The sequence below is a fragment of the Eutrigla gurnardus genome, assembly GCF_963514095.1.
Source record: "Eutrigla gurnardus genome assembly, chromosome: 20".
Classification (NCBI taxonomy): Eukaryota; Metazoa; Chordata; class Actinopteri; order Perciformes; family Triglidae; genus Eutrigla; species Eutrigla gurnardus.
The window spans coordinates 4,473,989-4,501,741 of NC_139931.1; the positions used below are offsets into that span (position 1 = coordinate 4,473,989).

Sequence of the window (27,753 nt, forward strand, 5' to 3'; positions counted from 1 at the left end):
CGGCGGCCAATCCCGCGGCGTGGCGGAGACTCTCCCGTAATCCCGTCATCCGCTCTAATTTCTATGACGACGAGGAGCTCCATCGGTGACGTCACGGCGATGAATATTCATCAGGTGAACGTGAGCTCTCTCCACTGAATCCTCAGGAACAAACTCGGCTTCACACAAACATGTATACGCATCACTCCAAATACAGGAATGTTGACGAGGAGAAGTCTCGTTGTGGGTCACACCCGGGGTCACAGTGTGATGAGGGGGGGTCTTGGTGGGAATCCCGTCCCTTGAAGGACTACAAACTCATTGCTGAGCTGTAGATCAGTGGTTTCAAACATTTCCTCATCACAGGTTGCATAATTATGATTTAACTTCTTTAATTGTTTCATCTGAATCATTCTGAGGATGTAAGAATGTCGGTTTTTGTATGTGACTCAACTCAAGTTTCATTCGCTCCAAACCAGTTGATGAAAATGGTCCAATTTGCATTTATTTTTTTGGAAACCTTTACTTAATCTCTACCTGGTTGATCAGCTTGTGAACGTGTTGTCGAGGGTCCCCTGGTTGGACGCCGCCGCCGCTGCAGATGACGCCCACTGAAGGTTGTGTAAGCCAGCCATCCCTCAAAGTCATCCGACCGGCGGCTCCTCTCGGGGGAAACAGACGGAGGCCTGATGTGACTGGCGGATAAACACTGTACATGAACGATGCGGCGCTCTCGCAGGGATGCTGGAATGTTATCAGCCATCGTTTTCAATCTCACTCTGATCAGGAGGGGGGGGAAAAAAGTGACAAATAAACAGATAGAGATCCACACACTTCCCTCCCTTTATCGTCTTCAAACACCTTAAATCTGGCACTTCCTCATTAACCTTTTTCCTCTCATCTTCCTCCATCTTTCTTCCCGCCATTCAGACGTCCGTGTGGTTGCCGTGGAGATAAGGTTATCTATCTATCGGACAGCTGATTCACATCTAGTGTGTGCAGGTTTAGGGAGGACTCGTTCACTCACATTCACTCAAACACAAATTGAACTCCACCACAGGCACTTTGAAAAGGTGACTCTTTATTTTCTACTCATTGTACTGTATATAATATTTCCTTTCTCTTTAGATATAGGTAATCATATTTATATCATGTAAGTAAAAGTGTGCTTTTATTCACAGCATGTGTCCGTGTCAGACCGCTGTTAGTTGGAGGTTTACATTATAAAGTATACAGTGAAACTGGCTGGCAGCTATGTGTGTGTGTGTGTGTGTGTGTGTGTGGGTGAGTCAGTGTTATACAGTCAGTGTGCCTGTGTATAGAAAGACGAATGTGAGTGCCAGCATGTTTCTGCATGCATGTGTGTGTGTGTGTGTGTGTATGTGTGTGTTTGTAGAGGACTAAGTATCTCATGATAGGGCTCAGAGGTATGGAGCAGGATTAAAAAGCTGCCCACTGACACAGATTGAAAACAGTTGATCACCTCCAACCTTTTTAAACTCCCGTCACCACACTCGTAGGGTTTTTTTTAAACGATGACCCCAAATTTTTAAGAGAATTTTATGTTAATGCTGCACATTTGTCTTTTCACCCCTTTTTTTAAACTTTCACACAAGCCGTGTTTCTATTCACATGTGTTTTAATGCGCTTTTTGAAGCATCGCACTAGAAAATCTGTATTAATTGAGGTGTTTTTTCGCCTTCACTGAAAAATAAGTGATGCTTAAATGAGTAATCCAAATGCCTTTACTGAATATTTTGACGTAAATCATTTTTTTAGGGGGAGAAATTGGCATTCGGGTGTTCTGGTAGAACCAAAGAGGAGATTTCTGTCAGAATTAACCCATATTACTCAAATTCTTCTTCTATTTTGATTACAGCCAATGTAATCTAAACTGAGTTAAATTCATTGGAAACTTCTCAAAACGTTTGCTTACAATTCCCTTGACAGTTGAATGGAAACTCGGCTGATGACCCCCGGTGAAAACAGAGTAAGGTGGTCCTATCTCCATCTGAACATTTCACCTCCAAGCGATCTGCTACTAGCCTGCAACATACGCTCCCTGAAAACGTTGCTTTCTGCCCGGTCAATGCTACACATAATAAACATGATAACAAAAACTAGAAAGCTTTGTTTTTACGGATGAACGTGTGTTTTTTTGTGGGACTGCTCCATCTTTGTACGAACTCAAATTGGCTGAGAAATACATAAAAAGATAAATTGTCAATAACTCCTCCTGAGTTTTCTGATATTTGTTTTCTAACAGTCCTCAGGTCAGTTTTAAAATCGGACAAAGTCAGGTTACAATCATTTACTGTTAACTGTGATTTTTCTTTTGTATTATATTTTAAATACCCAGACGAAGAGTCTACAGCCGGGCTAGCTGCTCCGCGGTGCTTTGAGCTAAATGCTAATAGCCTGCTGACATGCTGATGTTCAGCAGTTTGGCGTTTTGCTAATTAGCACCAAACACAAAGTGCCGATGAGGTGCAGGTATTTAGTTCAAGGGGAAGTTATTACAATTCGCCCTGCGGGAGACGTGAATGTCTGGTATTAATTTCCAATTCCAAGCCCATTCAATAGTTGGCGAAGATATTTCATTTAAAAACAGCACATGTTAAGCCTCATGGTGGCGCTAGAGGAGGAGTCAGGGGGGTTTCACCGGAGTCAGCAGGGCGCCATGTTTCATGACAATCCATTTAATAGTTATTACCATGCATGGAGCCGCTTGCATGGCTAAAACCCCCCCAGTCTGTAATAATACCAACGTTGCTGGTGTTGCTTTTCTCTGGTTTCGTCTGGTAGCCGGACTCCACTAACATGGCTCAGTAGAGCCTCCTGCACAAATCTGTAATAATCCAGTAGACGTTTATATCACATATACATTGTAGGAATCTATTTTGAAGCTGTTGGGAATCTCAATAAAACTCTCTTCTTGTAAAAGACCGACCGGAATAAACTGCACATGTTCTAGAAGCAGCAACCTTTCACGTACCGGCAGCTAGTGAGCAATTAATGCACGAGGGAGCCTGAACGCAACGTGCGGAGCGAAACTCTGGGAGCCCCGGTTCCAACATCCTGCCATTTTGTTTTTGGGCCCCTTTCATCCTTGGTCAGTCAACCGTGACCAGCCTCGGATATGTTCTGCATGTAAACAACACTTTCTGGATGCTTGGGGCTCCGAAAAAAAAAAAAAGCAGATTTTAATCGCTCTGTACTTCCTGTCAAAATAATATGTGTGAAATGTGAGAGAGGTACAAAATCTCTCCAACTAAAGAGCTAAAGCCTGGCACGGGGGGAAAAGGAATAGGAGGAGGGCCATGGCCGGATGATTTCTGAAATCATGGCTGCTGTTTTAATCCTAGATCGTGTTTAGGGAAGGCTTGAATTGACTGTCTGTGTATCGTCCACTTTAATATTTACTTCTAGTACGAGTCGCTCAAGTCACCTGGAAGAAGAGACACTTTCATGTAAGAGCTCCTACAGACAAACAGTTTTTACAAGCGACCCCTCCACTTGTGTATGCCTGACTTTTCAGGGAAGTTAAAGAACACGAGGACCAGCAGGCTATACGCCGGGGGTTGTGCTGATTCAAGACCAGCTGTCATTAGGGACTCGATAGATTCTAGGCCCCCTCTGCCGATCCCAAATCAGCCTCGCAGACAAGAGAACAACAAGTCAGATCTGAACAGCAGGAGCATCAACAGTCCAGTCAGAGCTTGTAAAACTAAAAAGAAAAGAAGAAAAAAACACCAAATAAGATAAACGTCCCTCTCAGCCTCGTCACATAAACTCGTCATGGTCACATTTTGACAGTTTTACACAATATCCCCGCCACACAAAAACCGCTGACTCCAAAAAAAACAGTCCTCGTATCGTCGTATGGCTGCGTCTGCTGAGGAATGATCGGGGCAGTTAGCTCTAAAACTGATCCCGGTGCGACCGTGGAAAGGTCGCGGGGGAATGCAGAGGAGGTTATACTGGAAGCCCCATGGCTGATCTGGGAGCTGTCTGAAGGCAGGACAGGCAGGCACTGGGTGCACGGGTGAGGAGAGGCTAACTGTGCGCACACACACACACACACACACGCACACACACACACACACACAAACATGCAGGCACATGACTCCACCCGTAAGCCCTCCTCACACAGTAACCTTGTACGTGTTAGTGTGTGTGTGTGTGTTTGTAGTGCAAAGTGTATCGTGTGTTTGTCTGTCCCGTTAAATTCACATTTCTCAACAGTTCTTCTGGTCCTCCGTGTGTTTGATTAGCTGGCTCAGTGTACTTGTAGTTCCATTGAGGAGCGACACATCAGCGACAGAAACAGTTTGTTGTTTTTTTTTTTCTCCCAAAGAAACACTTACAATGATTTTTTTTTTTTTTTTTTTTCCAAACATGACACAGTGATTTTTCTTTTTCACAGGACACACTTATCCCCACACCGCACTGGCTGAAGCTGTATGAGTGTGTGTGTGTGATCATTATGGAATGTGTGTGTGTTTCTATACTTATGAGGACCTATATCCCATACGTACATTTGAATGTTTTGTTTTTCATGTCAGTTTCCAATTCGGGATTAAGGATTTGTTTCAACTTTAATTATATAATATCTAATATCTCAATTTGGTATATAGTAAATAGATTTTATTTAATTCCAGGGAAACTAACATAAAGCAAATATTAATCACACTTTGCTGTGATGTGTTCCTCTTTATTTTAAGGGACTTTTTGGAGCCGCAAGGGAAGAAGGGAAGATTTTAACCATTTTATAGAATAAATCAGAGTGAAAACAGCAAAGCAACCCCCTTATAATATGCAACAATTAATCACGGCAGTCCTGAAAAAGACATTACTTTAGTGAGATCTAAAATGTTGAAAGGTTTTTTATTATTTTGCCTCTCAGTCTTAAAAAAAACAAATATTTTTACGCTTCATAAACGTATTTGTTTTTACAGACTGCTGTCTTTCTGCATTCAGCGCCTGTACAAGATAACAGAAGTCCTCAAAAGTATAGTAACCTGAATGCATGTGTGTGTGTGTGTGTGTGTGTGTGTGTATTGCACTTTCAGTGTTGAGTGTCCTGCTGATAAACTGTAAAGTCGACCTCTGGCACCAGTGAGGTGAGGTTAATGTCCACGAAGAGATCGTCCGAGCGCTCCACTGTCTCTTCCTCTCCTCCTGTCAGAGGCTTCAGATGTGATCGTAACAACACAATCTCACAAACCACATCAAAGTAGAAAATGAAACTAGAATAATAGAATATTACAAAGACTACGACCCCCTGCTTCCCCAACTCTGAGCCCCTCTCCATCAAACCCCCCCGTTGATAGATAGAATAACTATAATATGTGACAGAGTTTGTCATCCTCTGCACAGTGGCACCTTTAGAGTAGAATATTTCTTTTTTTTTCTTTTTCTTTTACTAATAATACAATTATTTGTTGTTGATATCAGAGTATCAAAGCTGTATGGCGGTAAGAAGAGATAGAGGTCTAGTCTCAAAGAGCACCCTGCGCTCTATTGGAGTAAACATCGTTAAACACAGCACAGGCCTTCACGGGGCCCGCGGGCCCTTGTAAGGCGTCTTAAATGTAGCAGGATCCCTTACGGAGCATAGAGATAGGGTGCCATTTGAGACTCGATTAGAGATAGAGCGAATGTAAGCACTGGAAGCGGATGGATATGGCATGCATGGTTTGAAAAAGGTCAATGCTGACATGGCTCATGGATGCGGTTCTGAACTCTGACCCCTAACAGACCCTCAGGATCCGAGTGGCCTGATGTGCTGAGCTACATAGCTACTACTGCTGAATCAGTATACTGCAGGAAATCCTATACCAAAGAAAAAATAAATGAATCCATGATCTAAAGCTAACCGGGAGCCCATGATATACAGGAAACATTTTGAGTAATATTTGGCTCTAAGTATGATTAACAATATTTTTGCTAATATAGGTTTCATCCTTAAGCTAACTTAAATAATTCATTAAAATTGTCCTACCTCTGCTTAAGGCAATGTTCTTAATCTCTAATTACTTCAGGAAGTTACCCATCTGACCTAAAGTTAGCCAAAAAAATAAATATAATAAAGCAGCTAAAGGCTAACCTGTAGGCTAACTCCCATGAGTAGAAGGTACTTTTCCTCTCCCTCCACTTCCCTTTTAGCGTGAAGCGTGTTACATCGTTCGTTAGCCATTCAGCTGCTCTACAAACGCTTGTTCGTGTGCAAATGTACTTTGCCTTTCCTTCCACATAACACCCTCCAAAACGACGCCGCTGCAGCGCTGAGCATAAAAAGCCCTTGTGTGCTCCTGTCCTTAAAAAATTAAAAGCCCTTGCTTGGAGAAAAGCGTATTTTTTTTTTCTCATCCCTTTCACAGCCCCGTGACAACTGCTGATGTTGTAGTTAGCTTGCAAAATTAATATTTACATGCGGAAGGACAGCGAGGGCGAGTCCGCGTCGATGCACGTTTTTTGTCCCTTTAAGCTCCCTTTATGGCATAAAAAGACAGCGGGTAAAACAGCAGCGTCATAAATTAAACAGTATGACTGAGATTTAAAACATCTTTTATTATCAGGGTAATAACTCTCAAAAGTGGTGTGACGGTTTCAGCTCGGTGACGTCTCATGGTTCGTTTTTGTACAAAACAGTGCAATGGTGGCTTAAGGAGGTAAAGAAGGAAAAAAAAAATGCATTATTTCCCTCCTCTTTGAGTTTCACACTCACCCTTTTTCTACTTCCAGCCCCAGAAAAAGTTTGATAAAATGTTAACATTTACACTAGCTACTCATGTTCTCTCTCCACAACTCTTTCTCTCTGTTTTATGGCTATTTTTGGTCTCCTCCCCTTGTGTGTGTGTGTGTGTGTGTGTGTGTGTGTGTGTGTGTGTGTGTGTGTGTGTGTGATCAGGTGTTGTCCAGCGATGTGATGAGCGTTTTTTAACGTGAATTAAAGTATGCGTTCCCACGTCCGACATTTACATCGGACAGAGGTAGAGATAGATCCCCCGTTGCTAGGAGATGACTGTGAATGGTATAAAACCAGAAAACAAGCTAAATTAAAGCCTGATGACTTTGTTTTAATGGGAACGTGATCAGTTCCCAGTCCAAAGCAGCACAGAGGCAGTATGTAACATGTATAATCATAGATTATTATATTTTTAACCACCTCTCCTTATCTTAAACTATAAAACGGGTCAGAGAGTGCACCGACTTTCTGTTCTGTATTTTTTATGTGAGAGATGGATGTAAATGTATTGATGTGTCACAGTAAAAACTGTCCAGGTGTTTGAAATATGACCATGGCTGCGTACAGGCTCGTGTGTGTGTGTGTGTGTACAGTGTGTGCATACGTAAGGGAGATAAAAAGGAGGAGAGGCCGTGAGTGACAGCTGAATGGATCCAGCACAAATCCTCTGAATAATACATGAGACTTCTGCCATCTATTCCATCTATTTATCTTTTTAAAACTGTGCGCCACATATGAATTCATCCTCAGCGGATCCTCCATTGGAGAAGAGAGGTGGACTTTTTAGACTGAAGGGAACATTTGTTGTTTTTTTCTCTCTCAGCTGAAATATTTGATATTTGATAAATATTCTTCTGGCAAGAAAAAAAAAAAAAGACAACTTTTTTTTTATTTTTATGAAATTCATCTGAAATATATGCACCAAGAGGTAGTGGGCAAACAAAAAAAAAATGTCCATCTGTTTGTCTTTTTGGCTCTGCCTTAAAGCATATTCACAGCTCAGCGGTCTCCCCTCCACAGTAACCCTGAACCAACAACCTCCAGAAACCCTAACTAGTCTACGAGCGACACCGACGGAAGACGGGACCTAAAAGAGAGAGAGAGAGAGGGGGGGAGAGGGGTGAGGGGGAGGTGTGCTGAGGGTGGCAGTGAGGCGAGTTATGGGGCTACACGGGGGAGATGTGGAAGGTGGAAAGGGTGATGAGTGAAGGCGGACGGACAGACACATATTTGATCATCTCTTTAAAAGGTGAGAAAAATAAAAATAAATGAAGAGATGACTCGTGTGGCTGAAAACTGGGTTAAAAGGAAGCACCAATGATCTAAACGTTACCATCTAAAAAGAGATTCAGTAGGTTTGTTGAGTCACACCTTTCCACCCTCTAACAGCTGATCTGGAGTCAGTGTACTACGCAGGTTTAACTGACCTGGGATCAGAGAGATGGGGGGGGGGGGGGCGGGGCGGGGGGGAAATGTTAGGAATGAGCTCAATTCACTTTCAGTTCAGTCTCTGTTATGAAGTGAGCTTTTCCCCATCCATCAATATGAAAGGACTATATATATACACAATATGTATAGAAAATAATAACTAGTGCCACAAACGTGTGCCGCCATAAAGAGACAAACTGCGTCTTCAGTTTTCTGTTTTGGATCCGGCTGAACTGAAAATGAATCAATCCCGATCCTGAGGTGTTAAACTTCCGCACTCTTACATGGCATCGTGATCAGAGAAGACAGCTCGGAGCTCTAAGGCTGTTCCCTGCACTAATCCACCTGCTAGCCACAAAAAGGTCAGGAGGGCAGAGGTCAAAAGGTCAAAGATCACACAGAGTCTTTCACCTCTTTCCTCTAATTCACATTATTTTCACTTTTTCGTCTTTTTTTTTTCTTTTAAGGAGAAGTTGCCCCCGAACAAGCGAACCCACTTACGATATGCTTTTTAAAACTTGGTTCAATCCCCGTTTTTTTCCTCCTCGGAACAAAAAGCCAATTTATGAACACCATGAACATAAACTGAATGTGCCTTTTCGTATGTAAGGAGTTACAGGTATTACTACAGTGATATGTGGTAAAAGTGGAGTTGGGAACAACTTCTCCAGTAAAACCGACCCTGCTACACACACTGGAACGCTCACAGGGCTCAGGATTCACAGTAGCAAAGGCTAAAAGTTCACAGTTCACAGTCAAAGTTTATCAAACCCCCCGTTCCCTCCCCGAAACCCTGTGTGTCCCCCGCTTTAGCTCGCACTCCCCCTGTACTTCCCATCATCCTTCTCTTTGATGCTCTGAGCGATACACATATATATCTGCAGGCAGCACCTCTCAGACGGGCGTGGTCCTGCGGTTGGGGTCCTTGCTGTAGTCTTTAGTGAGCGTGCTGCTCTGGAGGAACTCCCTCTCCGAGTTGAGCAGCCCGCCCAGGACGCCTCCGGGTTTGGTGCCGGCGTTGCCCGCCTCCCGCGGGTTCAGCGTGTACATGGGCATCTCGGAGGCGGCGGGCCCTGTGTAGCCGCCTTTCCCCAGCGGGGAGGCGTCGCGGCTCGGGGCCTCGGAGGAGCGCACGCTGGAGCGGCGCCGGAAGCGGTAGCGGTAGGACGGGATGCGGCTGAAGGCGGACTTCTTGATGAGCTCGGTGCGGGACTTGGCCCGTAGCTTGCGGTGCTTCTCGATGAACATGTGCACGGCCAGCACGCCCACCATCTCCGCCATGATGAAGGAGAGCGCGCCGAAGTAGAAGGACCAGCCGTAGGAGTAGGACTTTTTGCTGTCGCTCTGGCCCGGGTCACCCGAGTTGGCTGAGATGTAGACAATAATTCCTATGATGTTACTGAGACCTGGAAGGGAAGGAGGGGGAGAAAGAATAAGAGTTGGAAAGGATGCAACTATTTAAAAAGGCAAGAGACAGAGATGTGTACAAATAATGCACAAGAATAAATAGAAAACCAGAGCTTTTAGCTCGAGCTAAATGCTAACATGACGATATTTAGAAAGTATAATGTTCCCAATATTCATCTTATTTTAGCGTGTTTTAATTTTGCAGGCATTTAGTCATAAACCAAAGCTTTGGATTATTAAAAACTAACGTAAAAGTTTAACCTATGTTTGAGCTAAGGGACGTACTATTCAATGGTTCAATGGGTTAAATGTCTGGGCCAATACTCATGGAAATGCATCAAATAGCTATTAAGATATCTCAGTCTGAACCAAAGTGGTGGACTGACCGAGACGCTTTAAGATACGGTTAAACGGCATATTAGTGAGAATAAAAATGAATGGAAATTTGAGAGTAAGACAAAAAAAAGTGAGTAGAGGCCGACTGGGAGGAGGCCAAAAGAAATAAAGCAAAGTAACGGGGAGGAGGGCGTCGGAGGGAGCGGAGCTGCGTAGAAAGTCGTTGCACACAGCTGGGCTCTCTTATTCTATATCATTAGTCCAGATACATGCAGTGTGGTGGAACGCACTGGAATGGGGGACAATTATCCCGCTGTAATTAACCAGAATCAGCCCCACACTATTGTGGTAAATAATTACCAATTTGGCTCCATGAATTTACTCCCAAACCCAATGGGACCCTACACATCCCAGTGAACAGCAATTACTGTACAACCCCTTTGTGTGTGTGTGTCAGGGGGCAAGAGCATAAGTGTGTGTGTGTGTGTGTGTGTGTGTGTGTGTGTTTATGGGAGACCAAGTGTCAGCATCCGAGTGATAGATTGTGTGTGTTTGCGTGTTGACGCTCTCACACCCTGGCGGAGCATCGCAGCGGCGTGGTGGTATTCTTGCTGATTGATTAATCAGCCGCTGTGCCCAATTTCCACACTGCGGCTCCTCACGCCGGCACTTCTGTGTGCTTTCGAGGCCTAACGGGCTGCCTCTGCAAATATTGGAGTGCCGCACCAGATTTGAGTGGCTCCACGGCAACTACACACACACACACACACACACACACACACACACACACACACACACACACACACACACACACACACACACACACACACAGGAGCCCCCGCGTTTCCGTCTCAAACGAAGCATCCCTTGTATTTGAAATGATAGGAATTCCCCGAGATGGAGGTTTTTTGAATCGGGTCAGGGCATTTAAAGTCATTTGGCTGGTACTGCAGCTAAGATGGCTGCTATATTGTGTTCAACAGTGTTGCCATGGAGATGAGCATCAGCACACTTACATATCACAGCTCGCTGCAACTCATGCACTCTGCGAACCAATAGAATAAAACTCATTTCCCCTGCACCCACACACAAAGTAGCATTGTAGGTGTCCATAAGGACGCTCATTATTTATGTATTTGGGCTTTAATCAATATTTATACACAAAAGAAAAAGTACGTATTAATATTATATTCTACTTCTGCATATAAACGCCCTAAATGGAACACATTGTAACTTTAAATATTGGAGGATTGTTTGGCGAGGGTGATCAGTTTAAATCAGATCTGCTCATTTCAACCTAATTTAAAGTGAATCCTCGGGGGGAAATCGAGTCACCGCAGTGGCAAAAATAATCACAAACACAATCCAAGCATAAAACACAATACAAAAACATTTAATCAGCGACATTAACAAAAGAACAAAATCAATACGTGAATATGTAAAGCCAAGAGGGTTAACATTTGGGCTTAAACGTGAAACGTTATAATCAATATGCAAAAAGATGCGTCCTTCAGTGAAGAACAACGAGCTTCCTGCTCTAAATGCAGGACCTACTTTATGTAAATGATGATACTAAAAAAAAAAAAAAAAAAAAAAAAAAGACATATGCGGCGCACGCTGACCTGCAGAGACGAAGAAGATTCCTGCACTGAGGATGACGTTGTGTCGGCTCCGGTAAAACTCACTGGCGGCCACGCAGAGCCCCCCGAGGAACAGCAGACCCACGCTCATGATGGGGAAGATACTGGAGGCACGCACAGCACCTGTACACACACACACACACACACACACACACACACACACACACACACACACACACACACACACACACACACACACACACACACACACACACACACACACACACACACACACACACACACACACAAGAAGAAGAAGAGTGGGAACACATTTATAACTGAACATTCAGTGTCTGCAGAATGAAGCCCATGAAGGATAACTGGAGGTTTACATTTGGGTTACATCAATAAAGTTGAGGGAAAGAGGCTTTGACTCCACACTGTGCAAACAGATCTCAAGTACCAAATAGTCAAAATGTTCAAAATGTGCATTTTCGGTTGGTGGATATGAATACAGGCTCCAAAATTGTTTTTAAGGCGTTTGGAAAATAGCAAGATTATATGATGTTATGGATTATTATAGAGATATAAATGTGATGGTAGAGATAGCAACCTATAAATCTATGCTCAGGAGATTAAAAAGCAGTTTGGAAGACCAACAAATGCCGGTTTAGATTTGAATCACAGGGAAGAACCTCCTTTTATTGTTGTTTCTCCGTTCTCTACCTGCACCTCACTTGTATTCATTCATTATTTTATTTTTGTAGAAATGTCTCATCTGGTAAAGATCTATTTACCGACCCCTTCTATAAAGTCCAGAATCTTTATGTCACGATTCAGGAGGATTACACATCTTAAAATAGCAGATGGTAAACTATACGAAGCAATGGGTCGAAGAGAGAAAAAAAAAGAAGAATAAACTAGAAAACTGTCAGAATTCCTACAGGGATGAATGTGAACACTCTTAAAGCTGAAAGCCGGTACATTAACGTCATAGTCGCTGTTTTATTTCAAATCCACTGTGCTGGAGGGCAGAGCTGAAACAATGAAAAATGTGTCACTTTGCACAACACACACACACACACACACACACACACACACACACACACACACACACACACACACACACACACACGCACACACACACACACAGTGTGCCGCTACATGCTCGACTGAGCCTGAATCCAGAACATGTTAAAGCATTCAGAGGCCTTGTTTCAGAGAGAGAGAGAGAGAGAGAGAGAGAGAGAGAGAGAGAGAGAGAGAGAGAGAGAGAGAGAGAGAGATGGACATGAACCAAGACAGATGGGCGAGTCGCACCGACACATATGCAAAGTAAGGGCGAGCAGAGATGATGGAGATGGAAGCGAGGCCGCAGCGGGAGTCAAACATTTGTCAGACGCCCATATGTGAACATGACGTGACAACATATTGACGGATATCTCGCCAGCAGCTCGCCACGCTGAACTGGACCGAACCACGTCGAACAGCTGCAGGTGCATCATCACCACCACCATCACCATCATCATCATCATCATCACCACAAACACATAAATTAATCTGTTTTCCGTCCTGGTCTCCCTTCAGTGTGACTGACAGCTGCGCTGACCAGCGATGTGGTGTGGCGGAGCGTACAAGCCCCGCCCCCCGTGGCCCACACCCCTGGGCTGTATGAAATGCCGGTCACTAGGTCCCCGCTCCCTATTGGCTGGCCCGGCTCTGAGGCCTGTGATCTAATTGGCTGCCTCTGGGGATGTTGCTCCGTGTTCAGTGGAGCAATGAAAAAAAAGAAGCACAGGCTGAATCCATTCCCCCCCTTTTTGTTGTTGTTGTTGTTGTTGTTGTTGGCGTTTTCTCTCCCCGTCCATCTTTACTCGGTGTTTATGTGGGAGAGAGAACAGAAAGCCCCTCCTCTCGGTTTTCCACTAAACCGTCTCCCCATCCTCGATGCAGCATCCGTTTCACTTCTGTCCTATTCCTCCGTCTGTGAAGGTGCTCCTCCTCCCTCCTTCCTCCATTTTCTCATTATGACAATGGTTGTTTTCCTCTCCTCATTTTTCCTCACATATTAGGGACTCAAACATCTGTTTACTTCTCTCCGTTAAACCTTCTCTGTTCGTCTATCTGGGATGTTATCATAGCTGTAACACTGCAATACAAGAAAAGTGCTGCTGCTTCTTTATTTTCACGCCTCAGTCTTTGTGCGTGACATCATTCCTGTTTCCATGTTTCCAAATTTAAGACCTCTTTTACAACAACTGCTGCTACTCGCCATCCAGGGAGTTTTATATAGAGCATATTTACGTAATGAGATCAATGAAGGCTGGCGGACCGTAATAAATAGACATTTTTTTTTGTAATAAATATATATTGCAGTGAGTAATTTTGGACACAGCCCAAATCTGTTAGCTTCAGTTATCAAATGGTAAATCTGCCAACGGAGAGCGTGACAGCCGTAGCAACAGTAACTAAGGGGATGCTCAATTCAAGTATTGGGATGGGTTAATATACTATAATGAATCATGAGTCATTAATATGTTATATTGTTGTTAAAGTGCGTACTATTCCAGTAAGACACCGATATGCTCTTTTTCTATATCCCAGGTTTTATTTGTTGTAAGAAAACAATGAAAATATTTTCCGTTGACTGTCTGTTCACCCGTTTGTGTCCCGATGGTGACGCCGCGTAAAAGGTTCCTAATAGGTTCCACTGATAAATGTATGTTTCAAAAAAAGGGGTTTTAAAAAAGCATCATCGTCCAACTTACGAAGGAGGTATTCAGCAGCATCCGCTTCATAATCCGCATCCTCCGGGAAGTGATCAATCTTCTTACACACACCTCTGAATGTTCCTGTGGAGGAGAAGACACAGACTTCAGATCAGATCTTTATCGCTCCAAAAGAGACAATTAAATACCGACTGTTTTACCTTCTACTTGTCTCTACAGGACTGAATATCCGTATAGAAACCATGAAGGCAGTTGAAGTCTTGGCATTTGCTAAAATTATCAACATAAGTCAATCAATTAAAACCAAAAATATACCCTATAGCCATTAGCTCTGTTGGCTATCAGTATCCAAACAGATACATCCTTTATCATGAAAATGTTAAACAAAAGAGCAAAAAAGTGGGATTGCTTTTGTCAATCAATAATCATACGTCTTCTTACAGGGGGGTGGGGAGCATGCACACACACACACACACACACACACACACACACACACACACACACACACACACACACACACACACACACACACACACACACACACACACACACACACACACACACACACACACACCACTTTGAATACAAAAACACACACTAAAGTACAGACATCACGTGGACACACACATCAACCAAGCTCATTAAACTGATACATGAACACAATCAATCACGGTTGTAAGTAAAAGCCTTTTTGTTTAAATCAGTGTGTGTGTGTGTGTGTGTGTTAGTGTGTGTGTGTGTGTGTGTGTGTGTGTTGTATTGACGAGAATGCAGTCTCCTAAGAGCGTGCCGTGTGTCAGGCAAAGTGACTCATCCTCCTTTGTGCAAATCCTCCACAAACACACGCACACACATACAATGTACACACATCCATTTATGTGTGTGTGTGTGTGTGTGTGTGTGTGTGTGCATGTAGCGTCATTCCCAACCATCATTCAGTCCCATTCACACATGGTCAACACCACAGGGGGTATGAGAGAGGGGGAGAGGAGAGAAAGCGAGATGAAGGAGGATGAAGAGAGAGGAAGTGGCGGTTGAAAGAGGTTTGGTGGTGAAACGGCGCGGGAGAATGAGAGAGAAATGGGAGGATAGATGCCGGCGAAGGAACAACGGACGACTCAACCTAATTGCTTATTTGCATATGAAGAGGTTCTTTCCAGCACCCACACTCATAAAATCATTCATAAAGTGATTCATCCAGCTCACGCAGGCAGAGATGCTAACTAACCTCTGAAGGAGACTCTGATTAACAAGAAGAGAAAAGGCGTTCATGGAGTGTTTGATATCGTGAAGATTTGGTAAAGTAAATGTAAAAACTTTATGTCGTGCCACATTGACAGATGTAGCGCCGATTAGACAGATACTAAGATATCACAAATGATCATTCATGAGTGGATTTTTTTTATTTGGTTGAAAATGCTGGTTTATAGAGGAAAGTAGCCACACATTAAAAACAATGATATCTGGTGATCCAGTGTGAGTTTTTGTGTTAAGGACCACATACAAGCAAACATCAGCAACTATTTTGTAAGGAAATCTACAAGAAATCATAAAACTCATATGATTTTTGTCAACTAATCGATTTGTTCAATCAAAATCAATAAAAAACTGACTTTATCCACTATGAATCACCAACAGCACAACAGCTTAAATCATGTTTTTTATCGAGATGTCCTCATAAGTTTCTTAGAAAAATGTCACTCAGCATTAAAAAGCATTAATAATGACTAATCGTCTACGAACAAAGCCAGCGATTAGACTGAGAGGGGGCAACAACTTTGATTAATTAATGGATTTTTCACAATTTTCAATCTTGTGGACTGGAAACAATAATTCATGTGGAATATAATCAGGTGCACATTTGTTGGGGACTATTTTCTTCTGAGGATTAACACACATTTGGTGTGCTTGGCGGCAGCAGGGCGGCGTGTGTGGGATTTGGCTGTAGACAGACGACGCTTTGTTAGCCGGATGGATCCATTGTTGGTTTTTGGTCTTTTTCATGGGGTTTGTTAACGTGGCCCGGTTTGACTGGAGCCACAGAAGGTTAGCGTAGCCCGAGCTGCTCCTGTAGAACAAATCAAGGCGTGAAGCGTTTCCCATCAGAGCTCAGCCTTGTGACTGCCGGACGGGGAAATTTATTAAACCTCCCGCCTTTTAATGTATCGAACCGTCCTGATGTACGGAGCGCCAAACGGCTTCACGCAGTGAAACGCCAATGAAGCGATACGCCGCACATGAACACAGAGGACGGGCAGAGAGCAACGGGGAGATGGATGGCTGCTTTTATTTCTCTCTTAGTGGACGAGAATCTAAATCACAGCTGAACACACACACAAACACACACACACACACACACACACACACACACACACACACACACACACAAACACAAACACACACACACACACACACACACACACACACACACACACACACACACACACACACACACACACACACACACACACACACACACACACACAGTCATTAAGGCCAGCGTGTGGACCTCTAGGTCAGCATGTTCATCATGATGTGTGAGTAACAAACAGTGCACAGGGGAATCTTTAAAACAACACACACACACACACACACACACACACACACACACACACACACACACACACACACACACACACACACACACTCTGTATTGTTAGTATGTTGCACACCTGGGTGGCAAGTTTTGTTCCTTTGTTATTTAATTTTCAATAATGGCTAAAGAATAGTGTGCTACTTGAAAAAGATTTACCGATTACAGATTACCAGCGTAGCATTACAGCATGGTGTAATTAGTAAGCTAGCTAAGTGGCTAGCCGCTAAAGTAGTAAAATTCAACAACTTATCGCTTCATCCACACACTGTCAGAAAGAGCACTGCTATCGCCAGATAGGTGACAGCTGTGATATCATTTTCTGTCGCCAGAGTTGCATGAAAGCATGGCGGAATTAGCTAGGCGGAATTAGTTAGACTACTAATTCCACCATGCTTCCATGCTACATGCTGGTTATGGGGAAAATAAGCCCGACAGCGAACAATATGTTCACCTTTCTAATAATTTAGCCCACTGCGGTGCAGCAGCTGTTATAGTTAGCAGAAGGCTAAGCTAAACTATTAGCTACATTTTCACGCCATCTCTGAAGGGCTTCACCGACATTGTGGCTCGAATCATGCTTCATCTCAAATGCATGAACCAAACCACACAGCAAGAGGACATTTCAGTTTGAAATCAAGATTGTCTTCCACCGAGATCCAGATGTAGAATCAGGTCTAAGAAGGATTTAAACAACAGATTTATTGGCTTGTCCAGCTTTGGCTAAAGTATGCACTTGACAGGATGAATGTGGATCAGTCTAAATTAAAACAAAGGAAGTACAATAACAATCTGGATCAACAGAACAGATACAAGTACAACAGCAACCATGCATGAGTGTGTACTCGTCATGTATTTCTCAGCCCCCATTGGGTTTCGTAGCGCTACCTCCAAACGTTGCATCAGTGAGTCAGTAGCTGTCACACCGACCTATGACCTCATCAAGGAGAACAACAGTAAATGAGCAACACTTTACGAACAAACCCGTCAAACAGACGGGTTAGAAGAGATCATTTCAACTAAACCCGGCACAAAAGCAGATTCTGGATCTGATTACGTCCCTCTGTCTAACTGTGTTCTCTCTCCTTCTCTTCCTTTGACGCCTGCTTACACAACGTCACCACTTTTTCCCCGGCTTTATCAATCTGCTTTTATTTCCCTTTGTGTCTCCCAGCCAGCGTATTGTGTGAACGAATGTTAATTCAGATTGCTTATGCTGTAAACCCTCAACTTCAATGATATTAGCCCTCCAGGTTACATTGGCTTATTTGAATATCACTAAGCTTTTTGGCTCAGGAGAACAAACCCAGAGGAGACGGAGGAGGCATAGAGAGACCACCTAAAACCTATTTTTTCGTTTTTAGTGGAGGTGTGAGTCTTTCATTGACGACGGTACAACCTTTCACATATCAAATATCTCATCTATACGGGAATAAATCAATTTCTTTTGTGCTCATGTAAACATCGTGTCAATCGATCTGATCAAAACCAGGATAAAGCTCATAACATGGACACTCGTGTAACTCCATGACGGCTGACTGATAAGAGTCCTCTAATTACGAGCCCGTATTAAAATGCAACACAAGTAGTAGATATTGACAAGCTGGTCACTGCAGCAGAGGTTATTGCAGCAATTAAAGCCCCTTTTTTCCCCACCAAGCTACCAACTGAAGGACGAGGCTCAGTCACAGTGCACTTCCTAATGGCCACTTCCATTATTAAATGTACACAGCAAAAATTATAGTGGCCATTTGGATGTAGTCCTGCCCAATATTGTTTCGCCCGATGAGATAAAGGTAATAAAATAATACGACTACTCGGGCAGTGTGCTCGAAAAGTGCATGTGGACACGTCGGATTAAGACTCTTTTGTTTATACAATATCTGGTCACAGTATGGAGAGAGACAAAGATGCCAATTCCTGTCATTCAAGCAATCAAGCCACCAACCAAAGCAATTCATAGGAACCTGTATGCAAAGATAACCAGTGGAACAGAACATAAAGTTTTACTATATGCAGATGACATTCTTCTTTATGAACCTCTGTCATCTCTGCATAGATTCTGTCATATTTGAGGCTATAAAAGGTAAAGTAACCGGAAAGCAAACTGACACCGATGTCCTTTGACTGATGCCTCTTTAGTTTGCTCCCTGTAGATTCAAATACCCTTGAATATGCACAATTAGACCCTCTAGTATCCCTCCTCCAGGTATACTAAAACTCAAAACAAGACAAACTCCTGGGATCACAAGCTGGCAGAATAAACACAGTCTAGATAAGAAACACAGATTTTATGGGTTCCAAATATATTTGGTGGTACTAAACCTTGGTATCATCTAAGAAATTACGATGCCAGTACCAATACCAGTACCCTGACAGTGACACCGATACACAGAGTGGTTCATGCATTATCCATCTAAATACCGAGCTTGGTATCAGGTTATTTCTTGATATCTTAAAAAGGTATTGAGTACTGATATCCCTCCCTAACTGTTACCTACCACCACCATAGGTTTTATATTCATCACTAGCCTCAAATAATTACAATTTCCCCTCTCTGGGGATAAATGTGGGATGAAAAATGTACGAAAATATTCAACACAGTTCGAGGAGTCAGAGTTGTTGTTTCTGGGTTTTTTTCCATTCTAATTAACAGCAAACTAACAGTAACACACACACACACACACACACACACACACACACACACACACACACACACACACACTTAAATGCACACACACACACACACACATACTAAGATAGCGAAAACACGCGCGCTGGAAGCATCTATCAGGAGACATTTGCCTCACAAAGGTCAACGTGGCCTGAGGGCAGCTGCGACCACAGCCGCAGCAAGGCATTATGGGACATAGCAAATGGAGATGGGAGTCCAGTATGTGCGCGATTGTTTGCCAGTGCGTCTCAATGAGTCATGTGATTTCATTTCGCCTACTGGGCCCCGTATACTGCCGCTGTCACTTCTGTAGAACATTGTGCAGCACTGTTTCTTGGTGAGCCATAAATCTTGGACGTCAGAGTTCAGAGCATATTTAGAAAGCATAAAAGAAAGAAAACAAATACAGTAAACACAGAGGAACATCTCCTCGTGCTATATATAGTATATAATAATCGCAGCTCCCAAACAGGCCTGTCTTCACTGAATATTTAAGTAATGAAGACCTTTGTTAGAATGCCAAAAAGCCATACTTTAATGGACAGATAATTAATAATACAGCTCCCGTTTTCGTCTCTTGAGATGGACACACAGAAACACACACACACACGCGCGTAAATGTTATGTAATATTAACAGTAGTACAGCAAGTCCGAGGGCTAAAGAAATGAGAGGTAGAGCAGAAACATTTTCCATTTCACTGACTCTTGACTAACCGTCGGCTGTTCTTACGAGTGCCCCGCTACAGACACACTTTCATTATTTAGTTTTACCCCACATCTTACTTTCCCTTTTTGCACCTCCGTACCTCTTTCTCACTCTCGTCTGTCTCCCCCCCTTCCCCTCCCCCCCGCCGTCTCTAACTTCCCCTGGTAGGCCTGCTCCCTCTGCTGTTTTTCTTCTCTCCATCTGTTCAAATCATCTTATTTAACCTTCGTCTTCGGCTGAAACCGGGGTTGAAAAGGGTCGGCAGATTTCATACATTTTTAATGGGAATTCAGGTCAAACTCTTTGTACAAGCAGCATTAAATGAATACATTACAGATCAATCAATCTATATCCTCATATCAACAATTGATAAGCAGATAACAAACCGTATGATTTGGTAAAACTGAAATATTTTGCCTGCTGTATCAGCGTAGTTCTGCTGAAATACAAGTAATGCAGTATGCATACTAAACATCTAGTGAAAATATTCCACCAGGATAAAATAGTGCCTCAAATCAAGGTTAAAAAAGGAGACAAACACAAACAGCACTGTGTGTCCAGATGCCCCCATGATTGTGACCAGCTGGCCATGAGGGGCCAGCGGTTTGTCCTTGATATAACTCTCTCTCACACAAACACAAGTCAAACACGATAACACCATACGTCACTGTAGATGACAGAAAACACAGAAAAAAACACTATAATCAACCAAGAAAGATTCAGGCTATTAAAATGTATAATTTACTTTGAAGGTTAAGGGAAGAAAATCAGGTGAAGGTGTTGAAACAAAAAAGCTTAAGCAGTTTGGGCAAAATAAATAATACATAATCAGTTATTTCCACATGAGTAAAGCTATCGTCAACATGCTAACATGGCGTTTTTGTTCATCATCTTAGTTAAGCATGTTTAGCATGATAACAAGAAAGGTGCACTCAGGGTGCAGATCTCCACCAGGTGTGTTTGCAACGACCACTTTCACACTATTGGGTGATTGAGTGAATACACAACTAAAATTGGCATAAAACATGCCTCATTCAACTCAAAATTATTAATGAAGACGTCATTAGCTTCTAAGGTGTTTGACCGTAAACCAAAGTATCGGACAAATTCAAATTTTGACCTGATGATGGGACCAGATGGGAATTTAGGGGATTATCAAAGTTCTTACAATCCATCTCGAGGGGAGCCTGTGTTTAACAAATGTCCTGTTTTTTCACTCAAACCCACCCATGTGAACCTCACGGTGGCGCTAAATCAAATACAAAGAGATCACCAAAGTCATTAGGGTTCATCATCTGGGAACCACGAATGTCAATCCATCTTATAATTGCTGAGATATTATTTAAGTCAGGACTTCCCTAGAGGTCAGGAATTGACGAGACTAACCTCTGTTGTTGGATGCGGACAGCGATGTATCTCGCGTGTAGCGTTACGGTCGTTCTGCGTCAGTGAAGCTTAAACATTCGTCCGTTTTTTAGTCATCGCAACAAAACGGCCGATGCTGTAGTTATTGTGGCGAGGAGAAGCCTCGTTCCGAGGGGAGCTGGCCCTAATCAGTTGAGTCCGAAAGCTGCATGTGTGTGTGTGGTCCATCTCAATTTGCCACATTCACACACACACACACACACACACACACACACACACACACACACACACACACACACACACACACACACACACACACACACACACACACACACACACACACACACACACACACACACACACACACACACAAACACACGCACACACATGCAGAATATAAAGGGTTTTGTCAACTAGAAAACAGAAGAGAGGGAGAGGACGGAGTCGGTAAGGGAGAGGAAAGGAAGTTGAAAAGCAGAGCAAATTGGACTGCTTGTTTCCTCAGAGCGCCTCTGACAGCTCAGTGTGGGTGACTCTCTCTCTCTCTCTCTCTCTCTCTCTCTCTCCGTCTCTACCTCTCTCACTCTCTCTGATTACCTCTTTCTAGGCGAAGGAGAGAGAAGATGGGGAGAGGGAGAAGGGGAGAGAGAGAGAGGAAGAGGCTAGTTTCCACGGTGATGGCTGATGAAAGAGAACGGGACAGGTTCTGCTTGGTTGCACACCTCTCCTCGTTCTCTCGCTCTCTCTCTGCAAAACATTTCTCTGTTCCCGTTTCAAATCTTCTCATCATCCCTCCTTTATCCTTCCTTGTGTTCTCTACTCTCATTACCAAAACATCCATTCATTCCTTTCCAATCTCTCCTTCATCTCGTCTCACTTTCATACCATTATTTTTGTTTGTTTCCACACTACGTCGCCAACATTACGCCACATCTAATTCCCAAACAATGGACGTTAACATTCATGAAATCAGGCACTGTGATTGGATGTTAAGGTCTTGCAAGTTCAACCCAAAAACCAACTTCTTACACACCAAACCGTCTATTCTGGACTTTGCTTTGTCCGTGCACCGCGCTATGGAAACACCAAAGGGCCTTCCCCAAACTGTTTCCACAAAATTGAAGGACTGCTATTGTCTAAAATATTGATGAGTGTGTCCCAAGCCTCTTTAAATTACATCCACTTTTCTCCTCAATTGCGTCTTTTTTTTTTTTTTTCCTGACGTCTCTCCAGGCATTCCTGGTGGGAGGGACGCCAGCAAAAGATGCAAGTGAGGAGAAAAGTGGATGTAATTTAAGAGGCTTGGGATGCACCCAATGCACTGTAGTAAGATTTCCCCTAACAGCCCTGGACTCAACTGAACCATTACAAACAGCCCCTCCCCCCCCTTTCCTTTTGCTCTCCATCTATGTCCTTCTTCCCCCTCTTCCTTCTCTCCATCCTCTCACAGCCACCTGGGAGATCATTTTTGTCCCCGTCTCTGTTTAAAACCCCTGTCCTCCTCTTTATTACCGAGTGATCATTTAGATCCCCTGCGTGGTCAAACACTCCCCGGAGATTCACCTGAAACAGAGGCCACGCACGGCTCATCCATCACTCGCCGCCGCTCTCCACCGCCTCGTTCACGCACACATTCTGCTCTCTCTTCATTCACGCTCCATCTCCTTCCTTCTCTCCTCATTTCCTGGCCTTTTTTTCTCGTGCTCATTTATCACAGCGGGAACTTAACACCTCTGTACACCTGCACGGGCACACGATAACATATTCACCGCATGCGAGGAACCCCGACCTGACCACACACACAACCTGTGGGTGTGTGGAGGAGCCACTAGGATACAATCACGAATACAAGTCACATTAAAGCACTTACAGTGACATAGACTACGTATATTCATGGTACGTTCACAGGCGTTTGTGAATTACTGAATTGTTTCTGCAGGTATGTGGATTTATGTACATATAGATGTTGTTTTGCTGTAATATTCATAATAGTTTAGTGTAAAAACAATGCAATGTGTTTTTTCTTTCCTTCTCTTTTGTTTCAGAGTTTTCCCTGGAATGGAACGGCGAGCATTTAAGAAAGAAAGAGAGTCTCTGAGAATGCTGTTTCGTAACATTTGCAGCAAAGTTGTGCTGCCGGTTTGCAAGACATTGATGAAAGACAGTCCAGCCAGATCTGTAAGAAATGGTGCCAACAGACAATAGACTCAAAGGGAAGTCTCCCAGGGCAGGTGGAATAAAAAATCTTTACCAGAAAACAAGGGTTCGCTGTGCAGGAGTTCAGTCCGAAACCAGGTTTCCAAAAGCGAGTAATACCACATATTATACGTTAGCCATGTTTAGCTCCTGAGTGATATGTCATGCAGAAAAGCCATCTTCATATTTTCTTTGATAACACAGGATGAGTCTTAAGGCTTTCTTCCTCTTGCCCCATATTGTCTGTTAAAGAAACCGTAAAAAATGCGCTGCAAGCTTTATGCCGCTTGGTTCATATGCATGACTGCTCTATATATTTACTGTAAGGACACTGCATACATGATGTTTTCCTACCCCCCCCCCCCCCCCCCCCCCCCCTCCATCTCTCACTCACTTACTCCCTGATGTCAGGCAGACTACGAGCCACGTGTACACGGCTAGGAGACATCCATTTCCTGTCAGCTTGTGAGGTGTTTATGAATTATAAAAAAACGTGGCAACCGGGGACCCGGAAAGAGCGGAGTCTAAGATGGGCTGAATGAGAAGAAACGAGATAAGAGAACTTACTCGCTTTAACCGTGTGTGTGTGTGTGTGTGTGTGTGTGCATGTGTGTGTGCGTGGGCATGTGCTTGTTTTCGTGTGCGTCGCATGTGAGTCTGTGCACGTGTGCATGCGCTGACATTGTGCTGACATTGTGTTAACTTGGTGTACTGCTCCCGCAGCTGTGCTTGTTTGGTGGCTTGGGAATATCCTCGAATTTGTCTATTTATTCATTCAATTACAAGAGTGTGTGTGTGTGTGTGTGTGTGTGTGTGTGTGTATGTAAATGAGAGTGTGTGTTCAATAAAGCCGTATACCTGCACCATCTGGCCCTGTAATAGCCTCCTCTGCCCCCCCAGAATGAGATGGTTATGTCTGGCTGCCTTGCCCCCAATCAGACAAATTCCAGAGGATCAAAGTCAAATAGTTGAAGTCTTTCTGAAGCATCAGATGGGAAGAAAAACCTCTACATTTATGATGACTTTTGACCCCATATACAGGTGATCCACGACTCACCCTGAGGACTGATACCCCTTTGATAACCCTTTCATCAACCACTCAATGTTCTTTCTCCTGGAGACAAATCAAATCACGTGTTTTGGATTTTTCGGTCGTCTCAGTGTCGGCAGCCACTAATAGTGGGATGTACTAACGACCTGATACTGCACCGACCGAGCAATCTATAACTCTAAATCTATACCGACCAGGGTTGCCACATCAGATCGTGGCATCAAGCTGCTCTTTGCAGGAAGGAGTGCAGGACTGCAGTGTTTACCTCAATGCTGCTTGGTGATCAAACAGAGTCATAGTTGACGTGATGCTTTCCCTGATGTCAAATTTTTGAAATATTGGAGATGATGATGAAGAAATGTAAAAAATGCACTGCAGGCTTGCATTTCGTCGTGCATCCCCGTGTTGCATAATGACGGTAAATGACCCTTAAATCCTCGCATCCTTCCAGCCCAAATTATAACCTCGCCAGAATCCTGAGTGAACTAGTAAAACCATCCGATGCTCTGTAGAAAAAATCATCACAGGCATAGAAACCTTCATATCTGCATGACATAACCAGAGGTAACACGTCAGATAAAAAAGCAACCCACAAAGTGCCGTCAGACAACCAAAGACACACATTTCCATGTCAGCGATGAAGATACAACTCCATCAATAACATGGCTGAATGGACACAACAAAGTTTACTCAATGCTGTGTGTGTTCTGGACCATAAAATGACAGCATGTCCAAATCCTACAACTTAATCCAAAGTAATCCAATTGGGAAGAAAACCAATCCAATCTGGCAACACTGGCAAACACAGTCAAGTGTCAATTGTTTAGAGCCATTTTTAAATATCTTGTAGGTTTTGGCTGCTACTCAAGATGCTTGATATTCCTCTGACGGAAAAAAAACAACACATTATTCAGTTGGGATTCCACAGGGAAAGCACCAGAAAAAAAAAGACATAGAGGACGACATGCAGCCAAGGTCAAGGCAGACTCTAATCTACGACACTAATGTTGCATCCTCAAACTTCTTCCTGTGGTGATGCACCACCAAGATGCCCCACCGACCCATTTATCTGTCCCCGTGTCCTCATTAACACGCTGTCAGTGTGTTTTCACTGCTTACCAATTAAAGTAAACGCAATGATAAAAGCCTTTACCTCTTTGAATTGATCTAATCTTTCTTATCTTATTCATGTTTCATGAACCAAGAGAGCCGATCCAACACTGTAGTCAACGTACGTGAAGCCGCAGACGAAGGGACGCGTCGCTGCAGCCAAGAGGCATCACAGTTGCTAGAAAGAAATGAGATTAAACGCGGCCGTTTTGGTTTATGTTCCCACTTAAATAATTAAATGATGCAAAATAGACCGAGCAAGAAGTTCCAGAGGCGGTGTGAGAACTCAAACGGTAGATTATATTCCAGTAATATACTTCTGATTTGGCGGCGGTAACTATGAAGCAGTCTTTACAGGTGGAAGCTGCAATGATGTTACATAATATGTGACCGGTGGAGATGAGGTTCAAGTAAAAAAAAGGGGCTCTGATGCAACAGGAAGAAGGAACAACCTTGGTGCCAACCCATGTCTTGGCATGAATCCGGCTAATTGGAAAAAACCTCAACGACTCCAGAAACACAAAGTGGATTCAGGGTTTTTCGGTCACTGTGCATGTCGGTCAGCATGTCATAGATGGAAGTCTCAACTAGTGGTTTAACCAAATCCACACCAGATCTTGGCACCAATAGGCTACACCACGCTGCCTGCTTTTTCTCCCCCCCCCTCTTCCAATAACAAGACAACAAGATGGCTTCAAAAAGAGTCCCGGCAACAGTGTGCAGATCCAGGTACTTGTTGGTTGGTGCAGCTCCAACCGGCCAAGCTGTCTGTGCCGCTGCCTGTTAGTGCTTTATTTGTTACCTTCAGCGATATGCAGTGCAATGACAACAAGCAGCGGATCAATAGGTATTCTATTATTCTACTTTATGATGCAGAGGAAGGGCTGTGAGGGTGAACCAGGGGGAGAAAAAAAGGACATGCTTCTGGAGAACTCGGGGGGGATTATGGGGATGGCTGTCACGCACACATGCGAGCACACACACTGGGCACACCACTGGTGTTAGGCAAGACATGATGTGTGTGAACAGAGAAATCCTAACACACACACACACACACACACACACACACACACACACACACACACACACACACACACACACACACACACACACACACACACACAGACCGCTATAAGAGAGACAGCCAGTCAGTCAGACTGATCACGTACCTTCCAGACAGCAGGTCCGCCAGAGGCCGGAGTGCGTCATCACCTCCTCGTTCTTGCGGCTCGTGTCGTTGTCGCCGCTGTTCTTCGTGCGGCAGACGCCGCGCGAGTACAGCCAGTAATCGGTACCGACGGCGATGGTCATGAGGCTGAAGGCGGCGAACGCGCCCACCGTCGTCACGAGCATCTGGACGCCGCGGTCACACATCAGCATCTTCATATAGGCGGCTCCTTGTTTAGTCTTTAATCTCTTGTCCTCCTCTCTCTTTTTTGATTCACCACCTTTTTTTTTTTTTTTTAATTTCCTTTATATCCCGCGAGATTTGGAGACACTGGGTGGAAGGGTTCAACAGAACAACAACACAAAATAAAAAAAAATGAATTAAAAAAAATGAATAAATGAAGACAGAGGGGGTGTTTTATAAGTGTGGAGCGAGATGAAAGCTACTTGGACGCCTTGTCCGTTGAGTTGACAAGAGGCTCGTGGCAAAGGGCGGGAAGGTGGGAGGGCGGCACGTCACTTTCTCGCGCATCAAAAACCGGTTTTTACCACCACCACCACCACCACCCTAATACAAACGCACACACACACACACACTGGAGGTTTAACGACCACCGGTTGTCCCCGACTGCCCGACACCGTCCTCGAGTCAGAGCGGAGGGGAACGGCGATGCCACATT

The 27,753-nt window shown here is 43.8% G+C and overlaps 1 protein-coding gene across 1 annotated transcript; it reads right to left on the reverse strand.

Annotated features, from left to right (window-relative positions):
* Nucleotides 1-7,110: 7,110 nt before the first annotated feature.
* cacng3b (calcium channel, voltage-dependent, gamma subunit 3b) lies at nucleotides 7,111-27,358 on the reverse strand. Its single transcript, XM_084036342.1, has 4 exons — nucleotides 27,076-27,358; nucleotides 14,250-14,333; nucleotides 11,524-11,664; nucleotides 7,111-9,564 (listed from the first exon to the last, which is right to left on the reverse strand). Exons 1-4 carry the CDS (start codon nucleotides 27,290-27,292, stop codon nucleotides 9,053-9,055), a joined length of 954 nt encoding a protein of 317 aa, XP_083892468.1. The 5' UTR covers nucleotides 27,293-27,358; the 3' UTR covers nucleotides 7,111-9,052.
* Between the last annotated feature and the right edge of the window lie 395 nt (nucleotides 27,359-27,753).